Below are 21,797 nucleotides of genomic sequence, written 5' to 3' on the forward strand. Positions count from 1 at the left end.
GCAAAAAGAAATAGCACATCTAGGAAATCACCTTACACAAGTTTTAATGGGATGGGAACCACTTCTGATTTATATCAGGCCAAAAAAACGGGACCAAAGAGGAGAAGGAAAGTTCAGTACCTTCTGATATCTGCAACCTCTCTTTAAGTCAGTAGGAAAGGGTTTTTGAGTGGTGCAATCTAAGACTGGAGCAGAAGACAAAATATCACCACAGCAGGGATAGAAAATAAGATGAGGATCCTATTTAGACTCGCTTCCTAGTAATGCACTAGTCTATGGGAAATCAAATAGCATGGCTAGAGCTGGAAAACTGAAGAGTTTGGATTGTGTGGATTTCAGAACCATAAGCAGGATCTGAATTTGATTCCAGCTGGAAAAATCAATGCAATCCTTTATGCAACATCTGCCTCAGAGAAGGAAAAGACCAGCAGAGAAGAAAGTTTCAGCCATACAAAGCTCTGTCTCTGGGGCCCTACCTGTATTAAAAAATGAGGGGTAAGCAATCTTGATTCCAAAATATCACTTTGTTTCCTTTAAAGTGGCACCCATGAGGAATTACCAATGAGAACAGCTTTTTTTTGTGTTTGTTTCTTTTGTTAAGCAATTATTTTTGCATTTGCATACAAATTTTATGTAGATGCAAACAGCACCTCAGTAGGGAAAGAATGTCATTGCAGTGTAAGGAGAAATATTGCAATGAAGATTCACTGGTTTTCATAAAATTGTTTCTGAAATGCTTGTGAGCATAAATATAATCCTCTCAACAAATAAGCACACTTATATAAGCACATTTTAACAAATGTAAAGCCTCCTCTCCAAAGGCAATGATAAAATTAGAATGAAGCTGGTTTTGTGTTTGGTATTTTGATATGGAAGGAACATCTTAATAAATTCTGAATACAGTTCTGAATGTTATCTGCTGCTACTGTGATAAACCCCTTGGTTAGCCTGATGCCATCTTTGCTTAGCCCTTATTCTGAAGCTTTGCTCTGACAGAAATGTCTCTTGATGTCACAAAAGGACAAAATTAACTTCCCAACATTTCTCCACAAATGCAGAGTGTTGAATTTGAAATCTTTAATATGAACAATATTGAACATCTTATTTTCAACACTCCAGTTTGTTTCAGAAGACGGACATCAAGCAAAAGATACCTTCTGAGGTGGAAGATCTGAAAACAGGAGCTAAGACTTTATCCTGATTATGCCCTGGAAAGGTGATAAAATAGAGTAGAGAGCTGAAGGAATCCCAGAGGTTCTGTCAAACCCCAAAAATGAGCAGAATGCCAGTTGCTTGCAACAGTTTGACTTACAATATTTTTGACAAATATTTCATGTGTTTCCAGGGTTTTCGCTTGTGGTACATGCATAACTAGGGGTTTTGAAAAAAGAAATTTGGCTTCATATGAGGGAAATGGGCATAAGGTGCCTGCTGGGATGAGCATGGGTGGAGAAAAAAATGCAGGCACTGTTGAAGCTTCAAATTAAACATCAGGTACAGTATAAATCCTAGTTTAGATGTCATCCTGCAAAAAGCATCTGGGGATTTCAAAATGAAGATTTTTTTCTCTCCATCATTCTGAGTGCATATAATGAGTTTAGTGGTGACATTATTGACAGTGTTCCATCACAGAAAATCTATGCTTTAGTGATGTGACTTTTGAAACACGTTTTTCATTAATATAATATGCAATAGATGCAGTACCAGAAACTGAGTTCATCAAGGAAAATTTCTGTTGTCTCATGAATAAAGATAGCAAAAACTTTTTTCACCTAATTCAAAGTCTATGGATTTTATATATATATATACACTTAGTCCTCAGTCAATTATAGTATTCTCTTTTAAATATATCTATTCAAATCTGATGATGACTGCATGGTTTCAGGTATTTGTGAGAGGCTGTCTTGAACTGAAAGTGTGGGTTCTAAAATGCTGTGTTTGCCACTGGGTCTCTGCCAAACTCCACATAAATATTTTGAATAAAAATTCAACATGCTAGATCTTAGATCTAGATAAACATTAGTGATGGCAAGAGGAGAGAAGGAATACGTGCACAACTGATAATTGGGTTTTGAGACACACTTTAAAGATGGAAACATCCAAATATTGGCAAGGAAAATAAATCAGAAAAAAAAAATTAAAAGCAGACAAAAGAAAATGTCAAACACTGCTAAACGTTATTTTAAAATGCTTTTGTTCATGTAGGTTACTTATAATTTTACTATTTTGAGTATTTTAAGCTGCTTTGCACAACTCATGCTGGGCAAATGAACAAAATAAGTTTCAAAGTAGATTCTAGTAATGCAGAAGTTGAACAAATTTTCTACACTTGAGCTCTGTTTATGTTCTTAGAAGAACCAATTTCTAGAAAAGGCATGTTAGGTCTTGATCTTATCAGGGCATCTAATGAGAACCCTTGCAAGACTGAAAATTTTTATTTTTTCTGTAATATGCTTAACATTTTGTCACAAACATCCTTTTAACAAAAAATGGCACCAATTCTGTATTATTATCACGCATATGTGATATTCAATATCAATATCCAGCATTTATGAGTCCAGACTTGGCAATGCCAGACTAGTTCATACCTCTGTTTCTGCCCACTTAACATGAGATATTCAGCACATGCACCTATAATAGCAGATGCATAGTTCTAGCCTTCCTGGACAGTCAACAGAGAGGATGGCTGCAAAGAAATTATTTTTGAATGACATTTCATGGCTTGCTGTGAAAGAGAAGATGGCATTGGCTTCAAACTGACATTCATCCAAAGTTCTGCTGCATCATTTCAAGGAGCCCACAGACTTGAAGAAGACAACAAGCTGCTGTTTACACAGGTAAGAGGTAGCTGTCAGACCTCAGGTAGCCCTCTCTTACCTAATATTTCACAGTTCAGTGTCTAACCATAAAATATTACAGCTTCCTGGAACAGAAGGAAAGTCACCCTCTCCCTTCAAAAGGTGTGATTAATTCATACCCACTTGCACTTCCATCTCTATGCACTAGCCAGGGCTATGAAATGTGAATAGATATCCATATCCTTGGTACCTTCAAATCCCTGCCCCATGGTAAGTCTGCCTCTGGCCATCATGGCAGTCCTTGAGTTTAGGAGATGACCTAGAGGTTATATTACTCAATTCTCAGATAAATACTTTTTACCTAGGACTTAAAACAAAACAGAAAACAAACTAACAAAAAAAAAATCTCAAAAAAACCCAATACAAACAAATAAACAAATAAGACAAAATCAAGAAAAATAAACCCCACCATAGCAACTTGCAAGGCTTGGCATTTGGAAGAAATCCCATGCCCCAGAAGCAAATTTTGCATGATGTAAACACAGACAGGCTCTTTTATGCAATTTAGCTCAGCACAATTAACAAAGGATATTGCTATTAATGTGCTGCAGGAAGAAAAAGTACTTCCCAAGCACCTAAGAGCAACATGTTGTGATCCATGGATATAAATGACCAAATAAAATGAAAGGATGTAAAAATGTCACGGAAACACCAGCCATAATCTAATGTTGTCAGTGCACTGCACACACACCTTGTAATTACTAACACATTTGGCCTACAAATATATTTTAGACAGGGGAGTCTACCGCTTCTGTACCTTTTTGCCTAAGCTGCTTTTGATCCCTAACAATTGATTTAAACTCTTCCATCACTTTCTTTGCCCAGTGAAATAATGATGAGATGATATCACAGGGTGAAGGGGAAGGCAAATGGGGGTATTTACACACATGCCAAGCAGATCTACTTGCAGACTTTCAGTAAATTAAGTAGCGCAATAAAAGTCCTAACCTGCTGGAAGCATTTTAAGCTCTTCTCTTTTCCTCACAGCTTCTTCTGACACACACGCTTCTCCTCCTTTCACAGCATTAAACTGCTTTTCCACTTCCTTTACAACAGTGGGAATACTTCCCTTATGGGTGTCAGGATCTTTCGGGGAGGTCAGAGGTTGCCCTGCAGAGGAAATGACAAGCTGTGAAATGTAAAAGAACAATTCCTTCCACATGTTTCCTTGCTCCAGGAGCAGTAAGGGGTTGTCGACTAGCATCACGATGGGATGGGCCAGGCCTTTGTCTTAGCAGTCCTGTCAAAACTAATTTACAATTAAAGACCTGCACAACTGTTTCAAGCTTTAAAACCCTGGCGAGTTTCAAGGACTGCTGAAGCCAAGTGGCACAAACCAACCTTATTATTAACAGCCAGGCAAACAGACAGACAGAAGACAGACCAAAAAATACTCTAAATTGTACAGAAAAATTGTACACCCGAAAATGATCTCTCTGTAAAATATTTATTTCTGTTATAAGCTCATAGTCTGTGAACTGAAGAGATTTCTGTGGTTCTGACTTTTCTTCTGGTTGATGCATAGGGCACAGGAGCCACATGCACTGCCGTTAGAAAGCAAACCTTGTAAGGGGAAAGAAAAAATTGTGTGCAAGGGGAAAATGAGATATTTGTTCATTGTAAAAAAGAATTACTGTCCTTAAAACCATTCTCAAACAGCTGCATTTATATATTTTTTTTCTTTTCCCCCCATAGTAGAGCAGGGGGTTATAAGGGACAAGCAGACTTTCTGGAAAGAAGATTTTAGGCTCAGAAAACCTTTATGTAGGTGTTTAGTCCAAAAATAGCTGAGGTAGTGGAAGTCTTTTTATGTGACAAATCTACCTAGCAAAGCAATAACAACAAACATTTCTGCTAGCCCAGACACTGGGAGCAGTGTATTCACACTATTGTGACACAGCTCTCTTACAGCAAGATCATCCTGCTGCTGGGACCAAACTAGGCTGGCTATCTTTGAACACTTTCCCTCAAAATCTTGTCTGATAACACCTCTCCCCCAGAATAGTCAGGCTAAGTAAAACTCCCTTCTTGATTTCACACTCCCTGCTTGAGATAATTATTGCTTAAAAAAAAAAATGCACAATTGGTCATGACTCTATAGGTTCACCAAAAATACAAAAAACTTAGCACTAAAAAAATACTGCTTCAGTGTCCTAATGCTTGGTGACTGTTCCACCTTATAAGTACCCTTTTCAGGTCTTGAGTGCATGTCAGCATAAGCTGGTACAGTGCTAACTATAGCTTCAGGACTTCAAAATGCCCAACCATAAAATGGCATGAATTAGTCAATGGGAATGAGAAAGGTTCTCCTTTGGTTCTAGAAACTACAGTGGATAAAATCATCCCTAGCTTTCCACTTGCTGTTTTATCTGATGACAAGGTCAGATGGGTACAAATTGGTGTTTGTTGTCAAGTCAGATCAACAGCACAGCTGCAAAAGCAAGCATCTGGATGAAGGTTCCCAACAAATATGGAACAACATATTCCAAATGAGCCTGTGTCTGACCTAAAAGTGTTTGAGCTGTAGAACTCATGAGTGTGAGTAATGTCCATCCACTTTTATGAGGATGAAAAGGCTGTCAACCAAAAAAATACTGTTACGCTGACATTTTGCACATGTGAATCCCCTCTTCCTGTGGATGCTAAAGTCAAAAAGGGCCTTGCTGGATTTCACTGTGAGAATGCTTTCTTGATGGACTTGTATGTTTAGTGTCTATATGGAACCTCACACTTTCAAAGTTTTCATGCATTTTAGAAGCCCTTGTTACTTAGATCCATGCCTACCAAGGCAACATTCCTGGTAGTTACATTAAATTTTCTTACCTAAGCTCCTTCTGTTAGAGCGGTTACCACCTTTCACACAACAGTAGATAATGAATTCTACTCAGAAATTGTCATTTATTCTCTGACATGGACTGCTGATCCTGTAAGGGGCAACAGATCAACAGCAGAATATTTTCCAAGAAGAGCAAAGGATGGTGGTGGCGAAAGCAGAAGCTGTGTTCTGCCATGAACCTCTTAAGAGAATACCACTTCAAAAGAATGGAGAGAAGACATGGTTTGGACAAAGAGACATGCCAGATCTGATAATGTGCATCTGTGATCTGCAAAGGAGGTGGAATGGGAGGCATTATGTTGCATTTCCCTGCACTGTGCTCTAGACCAAAGAGCCTGTGCAGCGGGGAATGGCTTTACCTAGCCCTACACAGAGCAATGGCTTAAAAGAATAATGTAGCCTGGAGTTAATGGAAATAATATGAAGGTTCTGTTTTAAACTTCCAAAACCAAGACAAACCTGATGTGAAGGCTAAAACACCATCTTCTAAACTGCTTTATTTTGCTTATATGTTGCAGTACCACATATGGTATTGATATATAAGATCACTCACTATTTAGACTACTGCAGTAGAGTGAGTTACAGGGCACCCGTCTTCATTTAGACTGTTCTTGCTTTCTCTGGTTTGTGTCTCAACCTTAATGTCACTCTAACAGAGCTTTCCCCTCCCCACCACAGTTTTTGGTGGTTTAACAGATATAATACTATATTTATAGGGCATATCAATGTGAGACAGCTTGCCATAGATCATAAACACATTTTTCTGCTGCAAATGTTAAAGTTGTGATTTTCACCACGTGATTTCCAGTTCTCTAAGGTTCATTCCTTTAATTGTAAATAGCCAGAAAGTCATCAAGCTAGCATTTAATAAACTTTTAATTTGAAATGGATTACCACATGTTGTGTTTGTTTACCCATTATTAAATCTCTTAGCAACATATCACCAGCAGAAACAGCATACTGTAGCACTGCATAGATACATTAAAAAACAAACCCATGGGGGATATTGGCAGCTAATAATATCTTTAAAGAACACTCCAAGAAAAATAAATAAATATAAGCAATATCAAAAATTACTCCTAAAAATTTTGTTTGCGCAAATCTGTTTGGCAGTTAAATTACAGATCTTCCATGATTGACTTATTGGCAAATTTCAGAGGCCTACATGTAAAATAGGACATACACTAATGCTCTTTTTCAGTTCTCAAAAGCATGTCTTTCTTGAATTTTCAAACTGAGCATCACAAGTTTTTCCAAGTGTTTCCAGAACGCATGACCTATTTAGCTGCACCCTCTATGTGCATTTCCAAATGCATGTGAAGATTGATGGTAGGACCAAATAAGTTTGATCCATTAAGAGTTTGTCCATAATTCTTCACTGTTGACAAGAGTTGCCTTCAATTCTACCTTTTGGATTCACTATTCATGGTTTGCTGCACCTCAAAGCAACTTAGCAGATATGTAGAAGATATATGACAACAAAAAAGACCTTAATCCTCAGTATAGTGTATGTTTACACCTCCATGCTTCTCTTATCAGGGTGGTTATATGAAAGCCTTTTGATCACAGTGCAGTTGCTGCTTAGCCTAAAAGCATCTCAGGGCAAACCTCATTTTCTTTATCTCTTAAATCACCACTAACTGTCTGAAAAATACTTCTCCTGGACTCTTTTCAAGTTATACTTCTAACCTGAGCTGCCCATTTACCATGCTAAATGATTATTGCTTATGTGTTCTCTTTCTTTCCTTTCCATAGCTCTCCTTTCTCCTCCTGTGCTATCTGCAGTGCATCACTACTGCTTTTCTCAAATGCCTAAGGAACCTCTGTCCTGAAGAACTAATTCTCTGTTTCAGATCTGCACGTAATATTCACACACAGACTACAATCTATGGGTTGGCTGAATGCTCCAGTCCATTAAACAAGAGAGAGTACAGAAATATCTGTATAGCAAAAATGAATTATTTTTGTTCACAGCTGTTTTGTTCAGTCTGATATCCCACATGCAGAAAAAAGAAAAGAACGACAGCAGCATCCTGCTATTCTTCTCATCACTGGATTTCTACCAGTAGAGGAGCAATTTGTGAGTCCACTGCAATATGGTGAGTTGTGTAGCTGCATAAGAAGGTTCACAGAAGCCAGGGAGGATCAGTCTAAAAGGATCATTCAGCAATTTTTTGAGAAACCTTCTGGGGAGGTCTGCTGTACACAAGCAAATGATAATTGTCCTTCCTATGGGTTATCACTTGATTGAATCTTAAGACAATTTCAGAGGAGTAAGCATAAGGCATGCTTCTGATACCAGAGCTATCTCCCTGCCGAATCTGAAGTCCTTGTTGCAGCCCTTGCTGTAGAGAGGTGCTAAAGTTCTTCCAGAAGTACACCAAAAAACATCTTTTTCTTTTCTCTTCCTGTGAGCTTGGTGCCATAAACACCTGACCTGTTACTGCTGTGACATTCCAAATATTATTCAAACTTAAGCATGGGCCAACATGGCCATTCCATCCTCAGCAATGAGGCTGGTTTGAACTGCTCACACCTGAAAACAAAGTTAAACCACCTTAATAATAAGTATTTCTGCTATAACACATGTCGGGCCCATATCTGAGTGAAGAAAATCTAGCTTACCAACAATAGTCATAAGTCAACATTGGAATGAAACTATGGGTTGATCCAGTGAAAACCTGAATGTAACCATCAAAGTTTCAATCCATCACCTTGTGGTCCAGACTGTACAACCTTTCCTGAGACACCATTCTTTTCAGCAGGGCTTGAACACGTGAGAAGTTCGGGAGGCAGATGAACATGCATGCCACACTTATTTTGCTTATCTGAATCCTGCGGTAGTTTAATTATCTATGAAGAGGAGAAAAAAAAAAAAGAGAGAGAGAGAAAAAAAAAAAGTAGTTTGGGATTCCAGAAAGCCAGAACATTCTTGTTGTATGCAGTTTGTGAAGCCTAGCTGTCCAAGATGTTATAAGAATTTTAGGAAGTTCCTGCATCTTTGTACTCTGTTTCCTGTAGTTTTCTCCCATATAATTTTCCCATGTATCTCTTCCCCATGATTATTGATTAAATCAGACATCCCAGTAAATGGGACAGTCAATTCAGAATCCAATTTCAGAATCAAAAAGAAAAATGTAGAGAAAACTAAATAATTTTTAAAATACAAACCTGAAAGTAGAGATTGCATAACCAATGATCCAAGTCCTGAGAAATAAAGTTTTCAATTTTTTTGAATCGGTCAATTTTGGAGTCATAATGGCCTCTGAGGAACGGACATTTAAATTTTCCCTCCAGAGTATTAAAATTGTTATCACATAAGGGAAAAACTCCCCATCCCACTTCTCGATCAATCCAGGTATAGGTGCCACGAAGAAGGAAGAGTTCAAAGAGGAGTACCATGCCTGGTTTCACAGCTTTTCTATGTGGTAGAACCTAGCGAAGGAGGACAAAAGATTCATTTGTTACAAAAGCATCACAAGGGAATGACTTTATCATAGAAAGCTCTACAGACTTCATACCTTTGGTCCAATTTTGTACACTGAAACAATTAACAACTCTTCCCAAAAATCATATATTTGAACAATTTTCCACTCCAACAAAAAATGGTGTGCTTTTTCTTGTGTGGTTATTTTATGATTTTTTTTTTTTTCCCTTGGCTTTCAGAAAGCATTAATTTCCCGTTGTTATTTACCAGTGGTGGAAAAACATGCCACTAGAAATCTTTAAGACGGAGTAACGAACCAACTTGGAAATCTGAGGTGTCCCTATGAGGCTTTACTGAGATTCACGACTGGATTCATCTTGCAGCAGCTTTGAAAATTTCATCCAAACACCTGATAAGAACACTTGCAAATTTGCTCCTCACTGTGTCACAAACTCTTCTCCACCCAGTCGTGGGAATGATGTTGGTACTTAATAACCCTCTTCCTTTAAATTAAAGCTCTTAGTGAAAAGAATCTCAGTGTAGGGTTTAAAAGGATATTGAGGTAAAAAGTTCTCAGAGAGAGCTGGCAAACACTGTTTACACTTTTCATAAGATAGGTATAGACATTCTTCTGAGCAGCTTGGAGGTGTGGAAGAGGGTTACCAATGCCTTGGGGCCTGGAGCAGTTGTGTTCCCATGGCAAAGATTTGAACTCTAGTGGTGAAGAAACACCCTAAAGTAATGAACTTACGTAAATCCCTCTGTAAGATTTTGTTGGGTAGAGAAGAAAGAAGGGTAAACACAAAGAGAAGGAAATCTGGTCCTATGCCACATTTTTAACTGTTTTCTTTAATTTAGGTGGGCACTGACCCAGGTCCGGTTGAACAATTCTAATACATTCAAAAGGACAAATAAAGCAAAACCCACACAAAAGCAAGAACACAGAGGATGACTACCATCATACCCAGGCTAACAGCTATGAAGGGTAGTCACCCTGGGGACAAGGGGAGCAAATACATCAGCTACACCTCCCACACAGCGAAACATCTGCTTCACCACTGCTCCTACACATTCTACTGAGAGAACTGTGACTGCCTAATCTCTTAAATAAACCATCTTGGATGCTTCTTTAATAGACACAATTTTCTGTTATTTGCATGTTTTTCATGTTTTATTGTTCCCAGCTCAGTCCTCACAGTTCATAGCAGCAAATGCCTTGGTACACTTGCGTGCTCAACATTACCTTGCCTTCCAGCCAAGGCAGAGAAAGAGGAGCCTTTTCTCCTTCTCACTGTGAACAGACACATATTTACACAAGGCCACAATACTGGGGAGCATCCTCTCATTCTGAATATCCTCTAGGATACACCCTCAGTACTTCTTGGAGGTCAAGAATAAGACCTCCAAACAGAAGAAATCCATTCAAACCAATCACCCACTATGAACAGCTTAAAATGCCAAAGTCTTCTTATATTAGCAGGGATTTCCTCCATCAGATGACATTGTGCAGCCAATAATCATCCACAAATCTTTAATGCTTCAAATATTTCTGTAGGTAAGTACACACCTTGACATAGCTCTTTCTTGATGTATTTGAGTACAAGCATCACTTCTTTTATACTCCTGACTGAACAGTAGGTAAGATATCAAGCATAACTCAGGTGCAGGCAGGCTTTTTGTCTCTTTTTCTAAAGCAGCAAGGGATTTGCCTACACCAATAACTGCCATGTTAGGAGATGACAAGTGTTCACAGTTGTGCTGCATTCTACAACTTTTTTTGAAGAGGTTAATATAAATTATTATTTTAATAATATGCCTTTCTTTTTCAAGTTTTATATTGTGATTAGATAACAGCAGTCATTTAAGGAAATCTTTTAAAATTATAAATATTGTCATTATTATGTGCGTGTACTTTATATTAATTATGTAAATATATTCTAAGACTTAGTGTAGGCTTAAAATGAAACAGAAGCATCTGTTGAAAAATGCCATAACCCTGTGGCAGCTGCTATTAAACCATTAACAGTATCAGGTTTCATTTAAACCAGATTTACCATTTTCTGTAACAGCCCGTGGGAAAGCTAAAAACATTAGGCACAAATTACTGACAAAAGAGATCCTTAATCAAGCCATACATTTCATTTGGCTAGCTGGGTGCTAGATAGTAACCTCTGTGCTACAAATTAAAGGTGATGGTTACAAGGCTGTGATCAAAGACAGTTACCTGCAATACAGAACAATCCCAAAGCATTTGCAGATGAAATCACTGCTGTATCACAGCCCCCTTTTCAGTGTCTTTCTTGTTTCCCAGGCTGACCCTCAAGAATAATTCAACAGTACATACCCTTCTGCTAGCTTGCATGTAAACCAACAGTGGTCAAGCAGCTGGTGTAAGGGTAATCATTGTCACAATTAGAATTTTATTTCTTTGTTTTTAGTTTCCAGTTACTTTTCTTTTACTGCAATCTTTTATCCTGGACCAAGACTGCAGACTGACTCTTTGGGACTGGAAGCATCTGCGTGTTCAAAGTTACAGGAGCTAGGTGTTTAACCCATGCCATGATAGAATCACATAATCACAAAACATAAACAAGGACTTTGTAATACACCCATCTGCTGCAGGGTCTGAGGTTGTAAAGACTACAGGGAGTCCTTAAGCATGAACACTGGCTGCCTGACCTGGACAGAACAGGGCCACACAGCTTACACAGTAAAATAAAACATACTTGACAAGTAAGAAATCTCTTTCTATTGAATCCATACAAAAATCCCAGCCAAGCTTCTACCTGTTACTCTATGCCATCATGCCAAGCATTCCTGCAGGTGCCTTTAGGTCCGTGCTAAACCTTTTCCCATTGCTACAACAAGCACACTCTCTGTCACAGCTCACTGTCCCACACCCGCAGGGTCAGAAAGCCCTGGGAGAGAGGAGACAGCTCGGTCCTGTGCCACCTGCCCTTCATCAGCCTCCTCCTAGGCTGTGAGCCTGAGCTGGGATTTGGGGCACAGCCAGCATGGCCCTTAGGCATGGATGCACAAAGGCATTTAGGCAGAGAGCTCAGATTGAAATCCATGGTCCTTGAAAGCCTGCGTGCCTCTGTGGGTTTGAGCTCTTGTGCTCAGGTGCAGAGCAGGGAACAGCTCAGGTAAGCGGAGGAGGAGGATGGGGATCATTAACTTTACCCCTTCCAGAGACTGAGAGCAGTGCCTGGGATAGACAAGGCACAGGCAGTTCAAACTGAGCAGTTTGTTCTGATGGATTGTTTCGTTTCTGAAGAAAAAAAAGTAATATCAGCAGTTATATTTTCCCTGCTGGTGGCAACCTCATTTGAGACACTATCTGATAAATTAATCCACATGCCTGCACCAACACTCTTGACCTTGAAAGAGCATATACTACCCAAGGACAGCTTCCTGGGTTTTCATGGGTCTACTCTCCAACACCTTCCCTCAATGTTTCTCCTTGATCAGGTCAAATTTCCACTGAGGTCTGTGAGGTATAGAGAGTTTTACAGTGCTGTGAAAGCATCGAGCACCCCCTTTTTACTGGTGTCATTTCTTCTGCAAAAAGAGATGCGGCAGAGAATAAATAGTGCTTGTGTGTGCCTGCACAGGCACAACTAATACTTCTTAGTCTGCAGTTAACAGTGCTGCATTTAATTGAATTAAATCATAATGAACTAAAATTATCTCCTGCCACTATTTCTGAATTCAACTGTTTTATATCAGTTTTATTGTAATATATCTTACTTCCCCATATGCCACCAGAGTTTCACTACATAGAGAGAATGAAATCTATTTGAATATTTCAGTAAACATATCCAGAGTGAGCTTTTGGGAGTTTTAGTCTGACTTACTCTTGGGCTTTAACCTTGTCAGAAAAGAAATAGACTTCTTCTTTCCTGTGCACCTTCAAATGTTTTCAGTTTAAGAAAAAAAATGGACAAAAGTCACACTACTTAATTCACATCACACAAAAATTTGACCAGTACAACTCAAACAGATTAAGGTGAATTAAAATATGCAAAGGCAATTCAATATTTACTTATATAGAGAGGAATCTTGAAAAATGCCATATAAACTAACAATCCATCATTTCTGACTATGACAACTGCAGCACATGAATGTCACTGGTGTAAAAAAACAGGTAGAAGACCTTTTAAGTAGGAAATAGTTCCCATCACTAACAAATAAAAATGACTTTACCATGTCAAATGAATAGAGCTGGAGATGAGGCTGTTATTGCCCAATTAAAGGGGAGCTTTCACAACCAGATTTCAAGCTCTCCCTCTTTATGTGCAAGACCAGCATATAGGCAGAGAGAAGGGCATTCTTAGGAAGGGTTTGTGTAACTCTGAAATTTATAAAAGGCCAGAGGGGAGGAAATAGAAACATGGACTGAAGTAAAAATAAAATATCATGTCATTAGGCTTTTTCCAGAAGTCCCTGTCTATCACCAGAATGCTCTGGAATAGCTTTCTCCACAATTTTTTTTTTCCCTGTTCTCAAAGAGAATAAACCTTTCAAGCCTGGCACAGGTGAAATGACTCCCTGACTCCTCTCCCTGCAGCTTGCAGATCTCCTTAAGCCTTTAACCATCTTCCCTGGCACCTAGCTTTCCTGACAGCAGCAGACTATGGACCAGAAGCTGTTGGACCACAGCACACAAGCTCAGGCTCATGATCTGCCAGGAGCACAGGACAGCAATATTTGTAAGCAGGCAGTTTATTCACTGCTTTCAGTGGTGGCAGAGAGCAGGGTTCCTCCTGGCATGCTGCACCAAATCACCCCAGTGTCTTCCTAGAGCTACACCAAGTGCCCCAAAGCAAACACCTGCTCTCTCCCACATCACCAGAGCAGTGACAATTCCCCATTGCCTGCCTCTCCTCTAGGAGTGATAACTCAGCCCATAGTAAGCTCCAGCAGCATCTCATGCACAAGTACCTTACACCAGAGAAGCAGAATCTGGCCTTTTATCTTCCCTAATATAGAGGAATAATGTTTGCATTCTGTGAGCTTTAGCCTCTGCATCTGTTGCTAATTGTCCTGGCACATCTGCTGCTAATTCTTTTCTGCTCTTGGACCGGCAGGGAGTAGTAATGTATGGTACATCCAGCTCTTGCCTCCCCGAGTGCTTCTGGTGATATACTGGCCTGGGTGGATTCTGACCTCATCTTGTGAGGGAGAAACTGTCTTTGAGAGAGGAAAGCAGGAACCCCAGATCATCCTCCTGACACTCCCATTTCACTTATTTATCCCTGAAACCGATTTCAGCACGGTCAGAGCATGAGTTTTCCAGGACAAAGTGGGCTGCAGACACGATACAGCAGAGTTTATTTCTTTTGTGTCAAGAGGACACGTACTTTGCCCAGAAACCACTCGGAGCCAAGAAGTCTCATGAAGACGTGGCTCGTTTGGCATGCAGGGCTGAGTCACGCAGCAGTGCTGCTCTGCCTGCCCCAGGCTCCAGAGGAGGAGCAGGCAGCTCTCCTTTCCTCTCTTTCTTGGTCCAGCAGCTGCTCCATCTCATGTCTCTTCCCTCATGCTGTTCTGGATTCCTCATCGCCCCTCAGGTAGCAACCTGTTCAACCATAGGCTTCAGTCCAGCCAGGGATGCTGCAACACTCACTTTGAAAGGGAAGCAGTGACAATCCAGAGTTCTTGCTCCTTCAGCATTTCCTGGATAGTCCAGACTTGGTCAGGCTCTGCTCTTTTTCCACAAGAGGAGAGCATGACCAAGCTCTGAGAACAAAATAAGTTTTCCTTGTGCTCTGCTTAAAAATTTGTACTCTTTGTAAGTACCCTCTCACAGATAATTATTTAAAACGTGAAATGTTTTAATACCAGGTATGTTAAGGTAAAAAAATAAAATCATTTTCTGAGGGTGTTTTGCTGGCTACCATGACTTGCAAATCTGGACCAAAACACCAAATCTGGACCAAAAGTTTAGGTCCCTTTTCACTGTTCCAGACTGTCAGCTCTGATGAGTCATAGAGATGCTCTTTTTTTTTTCCAATCACAGAATTCTTTCCTGAGGCTGGCATTTATTTTGTTCTTGGTGTTCTCTGTTGTTTGGGATTCACTCTGAGCTAAGGAAACAGGCAGAGGTTCCATTCTGCCTTCCTGATTATTGCCCTAGATAATATATGAATTTTACAACTATTGTATCCTATGGCTCATGTCAAGCTCTCTTACAGATATGACTTCCAATTAACTAGGGGATAAACCATGGAGTGGTCCAAAATAAAATGCTGTCCCCAGACACTTTTGATGTTTAACATATGTCTGGTAGATTTACTAAAGCAGGCTGCATACTTTCCTCTAGTTCAGATACGAGGCATTATAACATAGGTCACATTTCTGAGGTTTTTGGGCAGCATGCATTGCTTTAAGGTGATCCAGCATCCATACTGCATTCCAACAGGTGTTTTCAGAACAACCTCCACAGGAGCACAATGACCAGACAATATGTGAAAAGTAACTCAAATTAATCACCAAAAAAACAAAACTTGAGATAAGTAATAACCTTTTTGATATGCAAATGAATTGCACAGTGCTGAATAAAGTAGACACAATAGATTCTAGTATGTAAGAATTGTTCTGAGAATGTGCATTTTGAGGAGTTGTTGCAGAGATATCTAGCAAATGGCAAAGACCAGACCCCCAAACAAACTCAGATAAACAAAATAAAAGCAGTAAAAAGTATGAGTTCCTTCTCTTTGGAAAAAAAAAATCAGAAATGCAGTCTTCAAATAAATACAAGTGTCTGTATAAGCTTAGTTCTTGAATTTACCAAAAGGTTCACATAGCACCTTTTCATCACAACTACAAATAATTGCATCCAGAGAAAATTTAAGTGGCTCTCATTTTGAAAGTCCTCTGGCACTGCCAAGAACTATCTTTTTTCATATTGCATCAAATTCTTATGTTATGTCCTATAAAGTGTCCTAAAGCTAGATGTTCTTTGCTTATGCCAGAATTCCACTCAAATATTAAATAAACCAGGAGGGGAGGAGGAAGGGGGAGAGGGAAGTTTGTGGTCTACTTTTCCTAATGATACCTTGTTTTGTAATTATTAAAAGCATCACATTCCTTAGACAGCTGCTGACATACAGAAAATAATGTCCTTGAAACTGTTTGTTTCATCATATATTAAGAATTAATACCTTAGGTCATGTTAATCAGTTTCTGATATATGTAGTTTTCAAAATGCACTGCAGGGAAGAAAAGGCTGGAAATGACTAATAACAACAAAGATATGAACTTTATTCGTTACATATCTGACTCCAAACGTGAACATTATCAAAGTACTTTGCCATCTGAAGTATTTAGGAAGGCTTAAATAAATAATAAATCCTTCATTCAGTGAAATAGAACATCCTCTTGTTCCAAGCAAAAGAGTTCAAATTTATTAATTTTGTAGCTATATTTTAAAATGAGTGTCAGCCCCTGCTAGATGACTGCATGATAAGTGTCCTGAAACTTCAGGAAAAGGCACTAAATTTTTCACAGCATTTGTGTTTCATTTTCAGTATAATAAAAATATGGTGCCCTTTTAATAATGAATAATAGATCTCCTGGTATGATTTACATGAGTGGATTAAATGTCATGTTTGAAAAGTTGCTGTTTTATTCATATTGAATTTCCCTCAAGTAAAACAAAATGGTACCCAGCTACTGTTATAATATTGCTAGTACCTCGCCATGCTGATACATAAATATTAACCAGTTGATATACTCTTTAAAAATCCCCAAGTTCCGTGAACTGTTCTGTCAGCAGTGGTATCTTTTCATGCATATGAACAGATTCAGTACTGTCCCAAGTTCCAGGTAAGTTGGGGAAAATGTGTGGAGCACCAGTGCTTCCACACTTGTGGAGCTCACACCTCTTTTGCTGAAGGACCAGTTTTGAAAGGCTCTCACAGAAAAAGGATTGATGACAAATGGATGCAGTGAGACCGGGGTTAAAAACCAGTTTGGGGAGATCAGTCCTGACACAATTGTCCCTGTTTCTGTTCAGCAGTGCTGGACTGACTTCCCAGGTGACTGGACAGCATAATGAATGTTTTTTAAATGTCACTTGCAGGCAGCATCATTGGCTTGTAGCGCCCTTCACAACAGCTGAAAATTTCCTATCTGAATCTCCCATTCTGAATAAAAATTCCTCTTAATAGGCAATATTTTTTTTCTAGAAAGGTGTTTCAGAAATTGCAAATAATTGAAATAGGAACATATTCCCTAAGGAATATGTTTCCTTATAGGCAAACATGGCAATTTTCAACAAAATATTTTGGTCCTGATGATTGAAATTATAGCTGAAAATAGTTTTTTAAAAGAAGTCTTTTTACCACACTCCAGCTTTTATTCCATTGAAACCAATGAACATTTTGGTTGAAGACTGGAAGGGAAGGTTTGTTCTTGTTGCTGTAATTGTTTAATACAATTTTTTTAATGTCTACTAAACTTAAGAAAAGCCAGGCAGGAACAAAAAAGAAAAAAAAAAAAGGAAAAAAAAACCCAAAAAAACCACCCAAGCACTTTCTTTTTCTGAGTGAAACTAAACTTTTGCATACTGCAACTCATTTATGCTCTTCAAGCCATCGTTACAGTGAAAAATATGATCTGGACTTGCTAACACTGGACATAATCCTGTGGAGTTAAATGCTGCTTTAAATACATCATGATCAAAAAATATTTACTGACTACTTAGGTCACATCTGTAGTAGGATCTTAGCCACCATGAGACAGCAATAAGGAAGCTACACTTGTAAAATCCTTGTTCTAGTGTAAAGATGATGCAGTCACATCTGTACAAGTGCTGCCAAGGACAACCTAGTTGCATAACAGCAACTATGCATAGTAAGCATCATCTCACCTCCTTTCCTATCCTCTCCTTACTCAGCTTACATTCCAAATCTGAGAAAGACCTGGCAGTGCAAAACTATATCAGGATTTTAGGAACAAAGCTTTTTCACCACCAGTTAACCTATACCACAATTTTTTAATCTCAAATTCACACTGAGTTTGTGTTATAATGCAGGTGAAACTTCAGAATAGCTCTCACTTTGCCTAAACCATACAGACTTAATCTACCAAAGCCTAAAACCCACTTGCATAAATTAAATACATGAAAATATCCTAGAAATGCTGAATCTAAAAGAAGTCCCCTTCAGATCATGCAGTTCGTTGCTATGCGAAAAACTGTAAAAAAAGGCATTTGAAACAGCAGTCGTGTTTTACCACAATCCAAAGTATTCATACATGTTTCTTTCAGCATAACTTAAGGAAAATAAATGACTTGTGTGACTGTCTGGCCTTACTGAAGGATAAATAAAATTCAACTGGAGCTATTAGGAGCCTCTGTCTAATATGTAGTCAGAGGTTACTGGGGGAGGTAGGTTGACAAACTAAAAAGGAGGACAATGAAGGAGCGGAAGGAGGGGAGGCTGGCAAGCTGGAGCAAAGAACATTGATTAATGAACAAAAAACATTTTTGAAAGGTCGGGTGTGCAAGTCAGACTAGCCCTGAGGCAGATCTAACTTACATGACCAGCACTTTCTGTACGCAGCAGGTAACCCGCGCTGACACCAACTTTGCCGACATGACAGGGTTATTATTTTTGGAAGGATGTAGTGTTCTGGAACAATTTCTCTAATATATTAGTTAAAATTAGGCTTTCCTTCAATATCAAGCATGCATGTCTTCATTTTCACCATGTTTACACTGAACTCCTATTATTATTCTGGCCAGTGGAAACAAAAGCATATTCTTCATTTGTGAGCACTTCTATTTCTCACACCGTAATATATCCCAGGGCAGCAGTGCTGTGTGTAAAATTCTGTTTAAACCCAGATGCTCACTTGAAGCTCACCACAAAGACCTCACTACTAACCCTAAGTCTTGTGGTAGATGCTAACCATCTGAAGCCTAAAATTTGCTTCATATCTCAGCACACACCCTAAGGGCTTCCTTTCAAACATACCTTAAGGTTGTGAACCACTACCAAGATGGAAGAACAGAAAGGTAGAGTCATCCAGGGTACAGCATACCCTGTGTCTCCAAAATGAGCCGGTGGAGAGGGCTCTTTAAAATTATGGCATTAAGCTTTTGCTGTACATCACTCGGTAATGAAGATAGGGAATTACCAGAAGGTCGTTGAATCCAACTTCTCCTGTTCCTGTATTTTAAGGGAAGTTGCCCAATTCCTGCACCCCAGTTCACTAGACTAAATGTGAAGTTTGGTGAAGATGCTAGTTAAATGTCCCTTGTGAAGCTCCAAGAGAACTTTTAATCAAGTTTTAAAGTGCAAAACCTGCAAAGACCTAGAAGAAATGTGATACTAAAAGAAGGACATTCTAGACATTCAGTCCTAGTGCCCAGCCTTCTCCTTTCAAGACAATCCTTCAAGGCAAGTAACCCAAATGGGTGCATCCTGCCTAGGAAGGAATCACAGCTCAGTGATTTCTCTGACATATGCATGGATTTATTTTAGCATCATGTGAAAGTCCACTCCCAGTTTCCCTCTCTATACATGCAATTCTTTTTGCAATGATAACTGTATTAGGTGTATTTACAGACACTGTTCATTATCTATTACAGGTGATAAACAATTAAAAAGCAGAAAATGTGACTTAGCAGCACTTTATGTATAACAAACCCAGTATCTGCCATGATCTATCTGTGAGTAACTGAAGGCATCAGTGCCACACATAAAAGTTGCTTTATCTGAAATCTCTTTGGGATAAGGGCTGTCTGTTCTGTATCTACACAACAGAACATGTGGAGGAAGAGATCTGGTATTCAGGTCATACCAGAAAATAAATGGCTGAAAATGGAAAAGACTCCTCATTCTACCAATGCCTCATAACATGCACAAAAAAAAAAAAAAAAAAAAAAAGCAAAACAACCCACACACACTGAGAGAGAGAGATGAAGACTGTTTTTCAAACTGTAAAGAAGCTTTCATGTGCCAGAGAGTTTATCTGAGACCAATGTTCCAACCAGCACTAGGCATTAGCTACAACAGTGAGCAACTGACACACAACAATCCTGCCATGCACAGCATGCTTAGACAGGAAAATATGTGTGCCTCAGTAGCAAAAGACAGAATAGAGCCTCAAGTGTTTGGGCTCCTTCCAAAATAATCCAAATGCCGCTTTTTTGGCAAATGGGGGTCAATGGAGCTAAAAACTCACAGAAGGATTTGGGCATTCATGTGTTTATACACACCCACTCGTTCATTTATTATTCTAAAGCTACTTTACAGAAATCAAATTACATAGCTGACAAGCTGCATAGATAAGAGAGAATAAAAGTAAAATTTAAAATTAGCTGACAACACTATATGATGTACTGTATGTTTTGCACCTTTAAAGTGAGTGATGAGGGTTAACCTAGGGGGAAAAAAATTTCACCTTCCTAAATTGCACCTTAAATTATTAAATAAATTATTAACATGATGGAATGCATTAAATATATAAGCCTAAAGGAGAAAGGGCGGATGTGTTTTAACTTTCAAAGCAAAGACAGCATATTTATGAAGTGTTGCTTACTGTCTGGATACTCTGTCCAAAGTAGATTTCAGTGTTGTAGAAGTTTCCACCATGACTAACAGGCTGCGTCGTCCTGGCCTGAGGCTGCTCCTCCGGTTCAGGCCACTCCACCAAGGCACCACCCAAGCAGCTGAGAACAGAAACTTTGAGAGTGTAGAGGCCTTTAGGGACCTTATCTTTGACTCCCCTCAGGCATCTGAGGTGGATTTCTAGTGGCTGTGGCATCTTGGAGCAGTCAACCTAGGGAGAAGGCTCAGAGTTACTGATCTGGGCTGGGCTGACTTTAGCCATACAATTAGCAAGGACAAATTTCTTCCAGAAAATAACTACTGAAAAGCAGACAACATGCTTCTTGTTCAACCTGCAATTACCTACTGCTTACCAAGGATCTGCAATTAGGGAGGTCAAAAGTCATAGAGATGACAGATAAAAGAAAAACCAATACAACTACTACTAATAAAATGTTCAGCATCCTTGGGGGGAAGGTGGAGCTGGTGAAGCATGACACCAGAAGACACTACCCTACAATAATGAGGCAGAATTAACTAGAAAACAATACCTTCAAAAATACAGCATGCTTTTCAAGACAGGCACAGTACACAATGTGATGAGCAGGCTGCAGGCACAGAGTGAAAGACAGGGCAGGCCATGTTTTCATACTAGTTATTAGCCTTGCCAAAGCTATTAGTGCTGTGTAACATGCAGACTATCCTTTCACCTTCTGATTATCATAATCAGATTCTCTTAAAAATAGTAATCAAAGTGCAACACGTGTAGAGTTTAATAAAAATTCCCTGCAGGCACCTTTATTCCAAGTCCAGACAAAAGGAAACATCTGCCACTTGCTGTTGACAAGATGTTGTCTGAGTTACAGAATATTTAGCATGGAATAAATGCTGCATACCAGAAATGCTTTTCTGGTGCTTTCCTTGTATTCACAGCTTCCCAGAGTGGAGGTTTTTGGAGGGGAACAGGCACAATGGCATGATCTTTACCCAACTTTGCCTGAATTATGGTGTAGGGTCTGTCTCACTGCATCAAAAGATATTTTGGTGCTGCCCAAACACAATCTGCAGGGTCAGGCACACAACAGGACGTCCCAGTCAGGCTCAAGTGTTGATTT

At 39.2% G+C, this 21,797-nt stretch overlaps 1 protein-coding gene across 1 annotated transcript in view; it reads right to left on the bottom strand.

Annotated features, from left to right (window-relative positions):
- The window catches only part of LOC111923933 (uncharacterized), a 262,384-nt gene that overhangs the window by 93,560 nt on the left and 147,027 nt on the right, over positions 1-21,797 (bottom strand). Inside the window, exons 11-14 of the mRNA XM_086901524.1 lie at positions 20,675-20,914; positions 8,866-9,129; positions 8,409-8,547; positions 3,807-3,968 (exon numbers count right to left, since the gene is read on the bottom strand). Coding sequence (XP_086757650.1) covers positions 3,807-3,968; positions 8,409-8,547; positions 8,866-9,129; positions 20,675-20,914 — 805 coding nt within the window. The remainder of the gene's footprint in view (positions 1-3,806; positions 3,969-8,408; positions 8,548-8,865; positions 9,130-20,674; positions 20,915-21,797) is intronic.

The sequence above is a fragment of the Cyanistes caeruleus genome, chromosome 1, assembly GCF_971803275.1.
Source record: "Cyanistes caeruleus chromosome 1, bCyaCae1.hap1.1, whole genome shotgun sequence".
NCBI lineage: Eukaryota > Metazoa > Chordata > Aves > Passeriformes > Paridae > Cyanistes > Cyanistes caeruleus.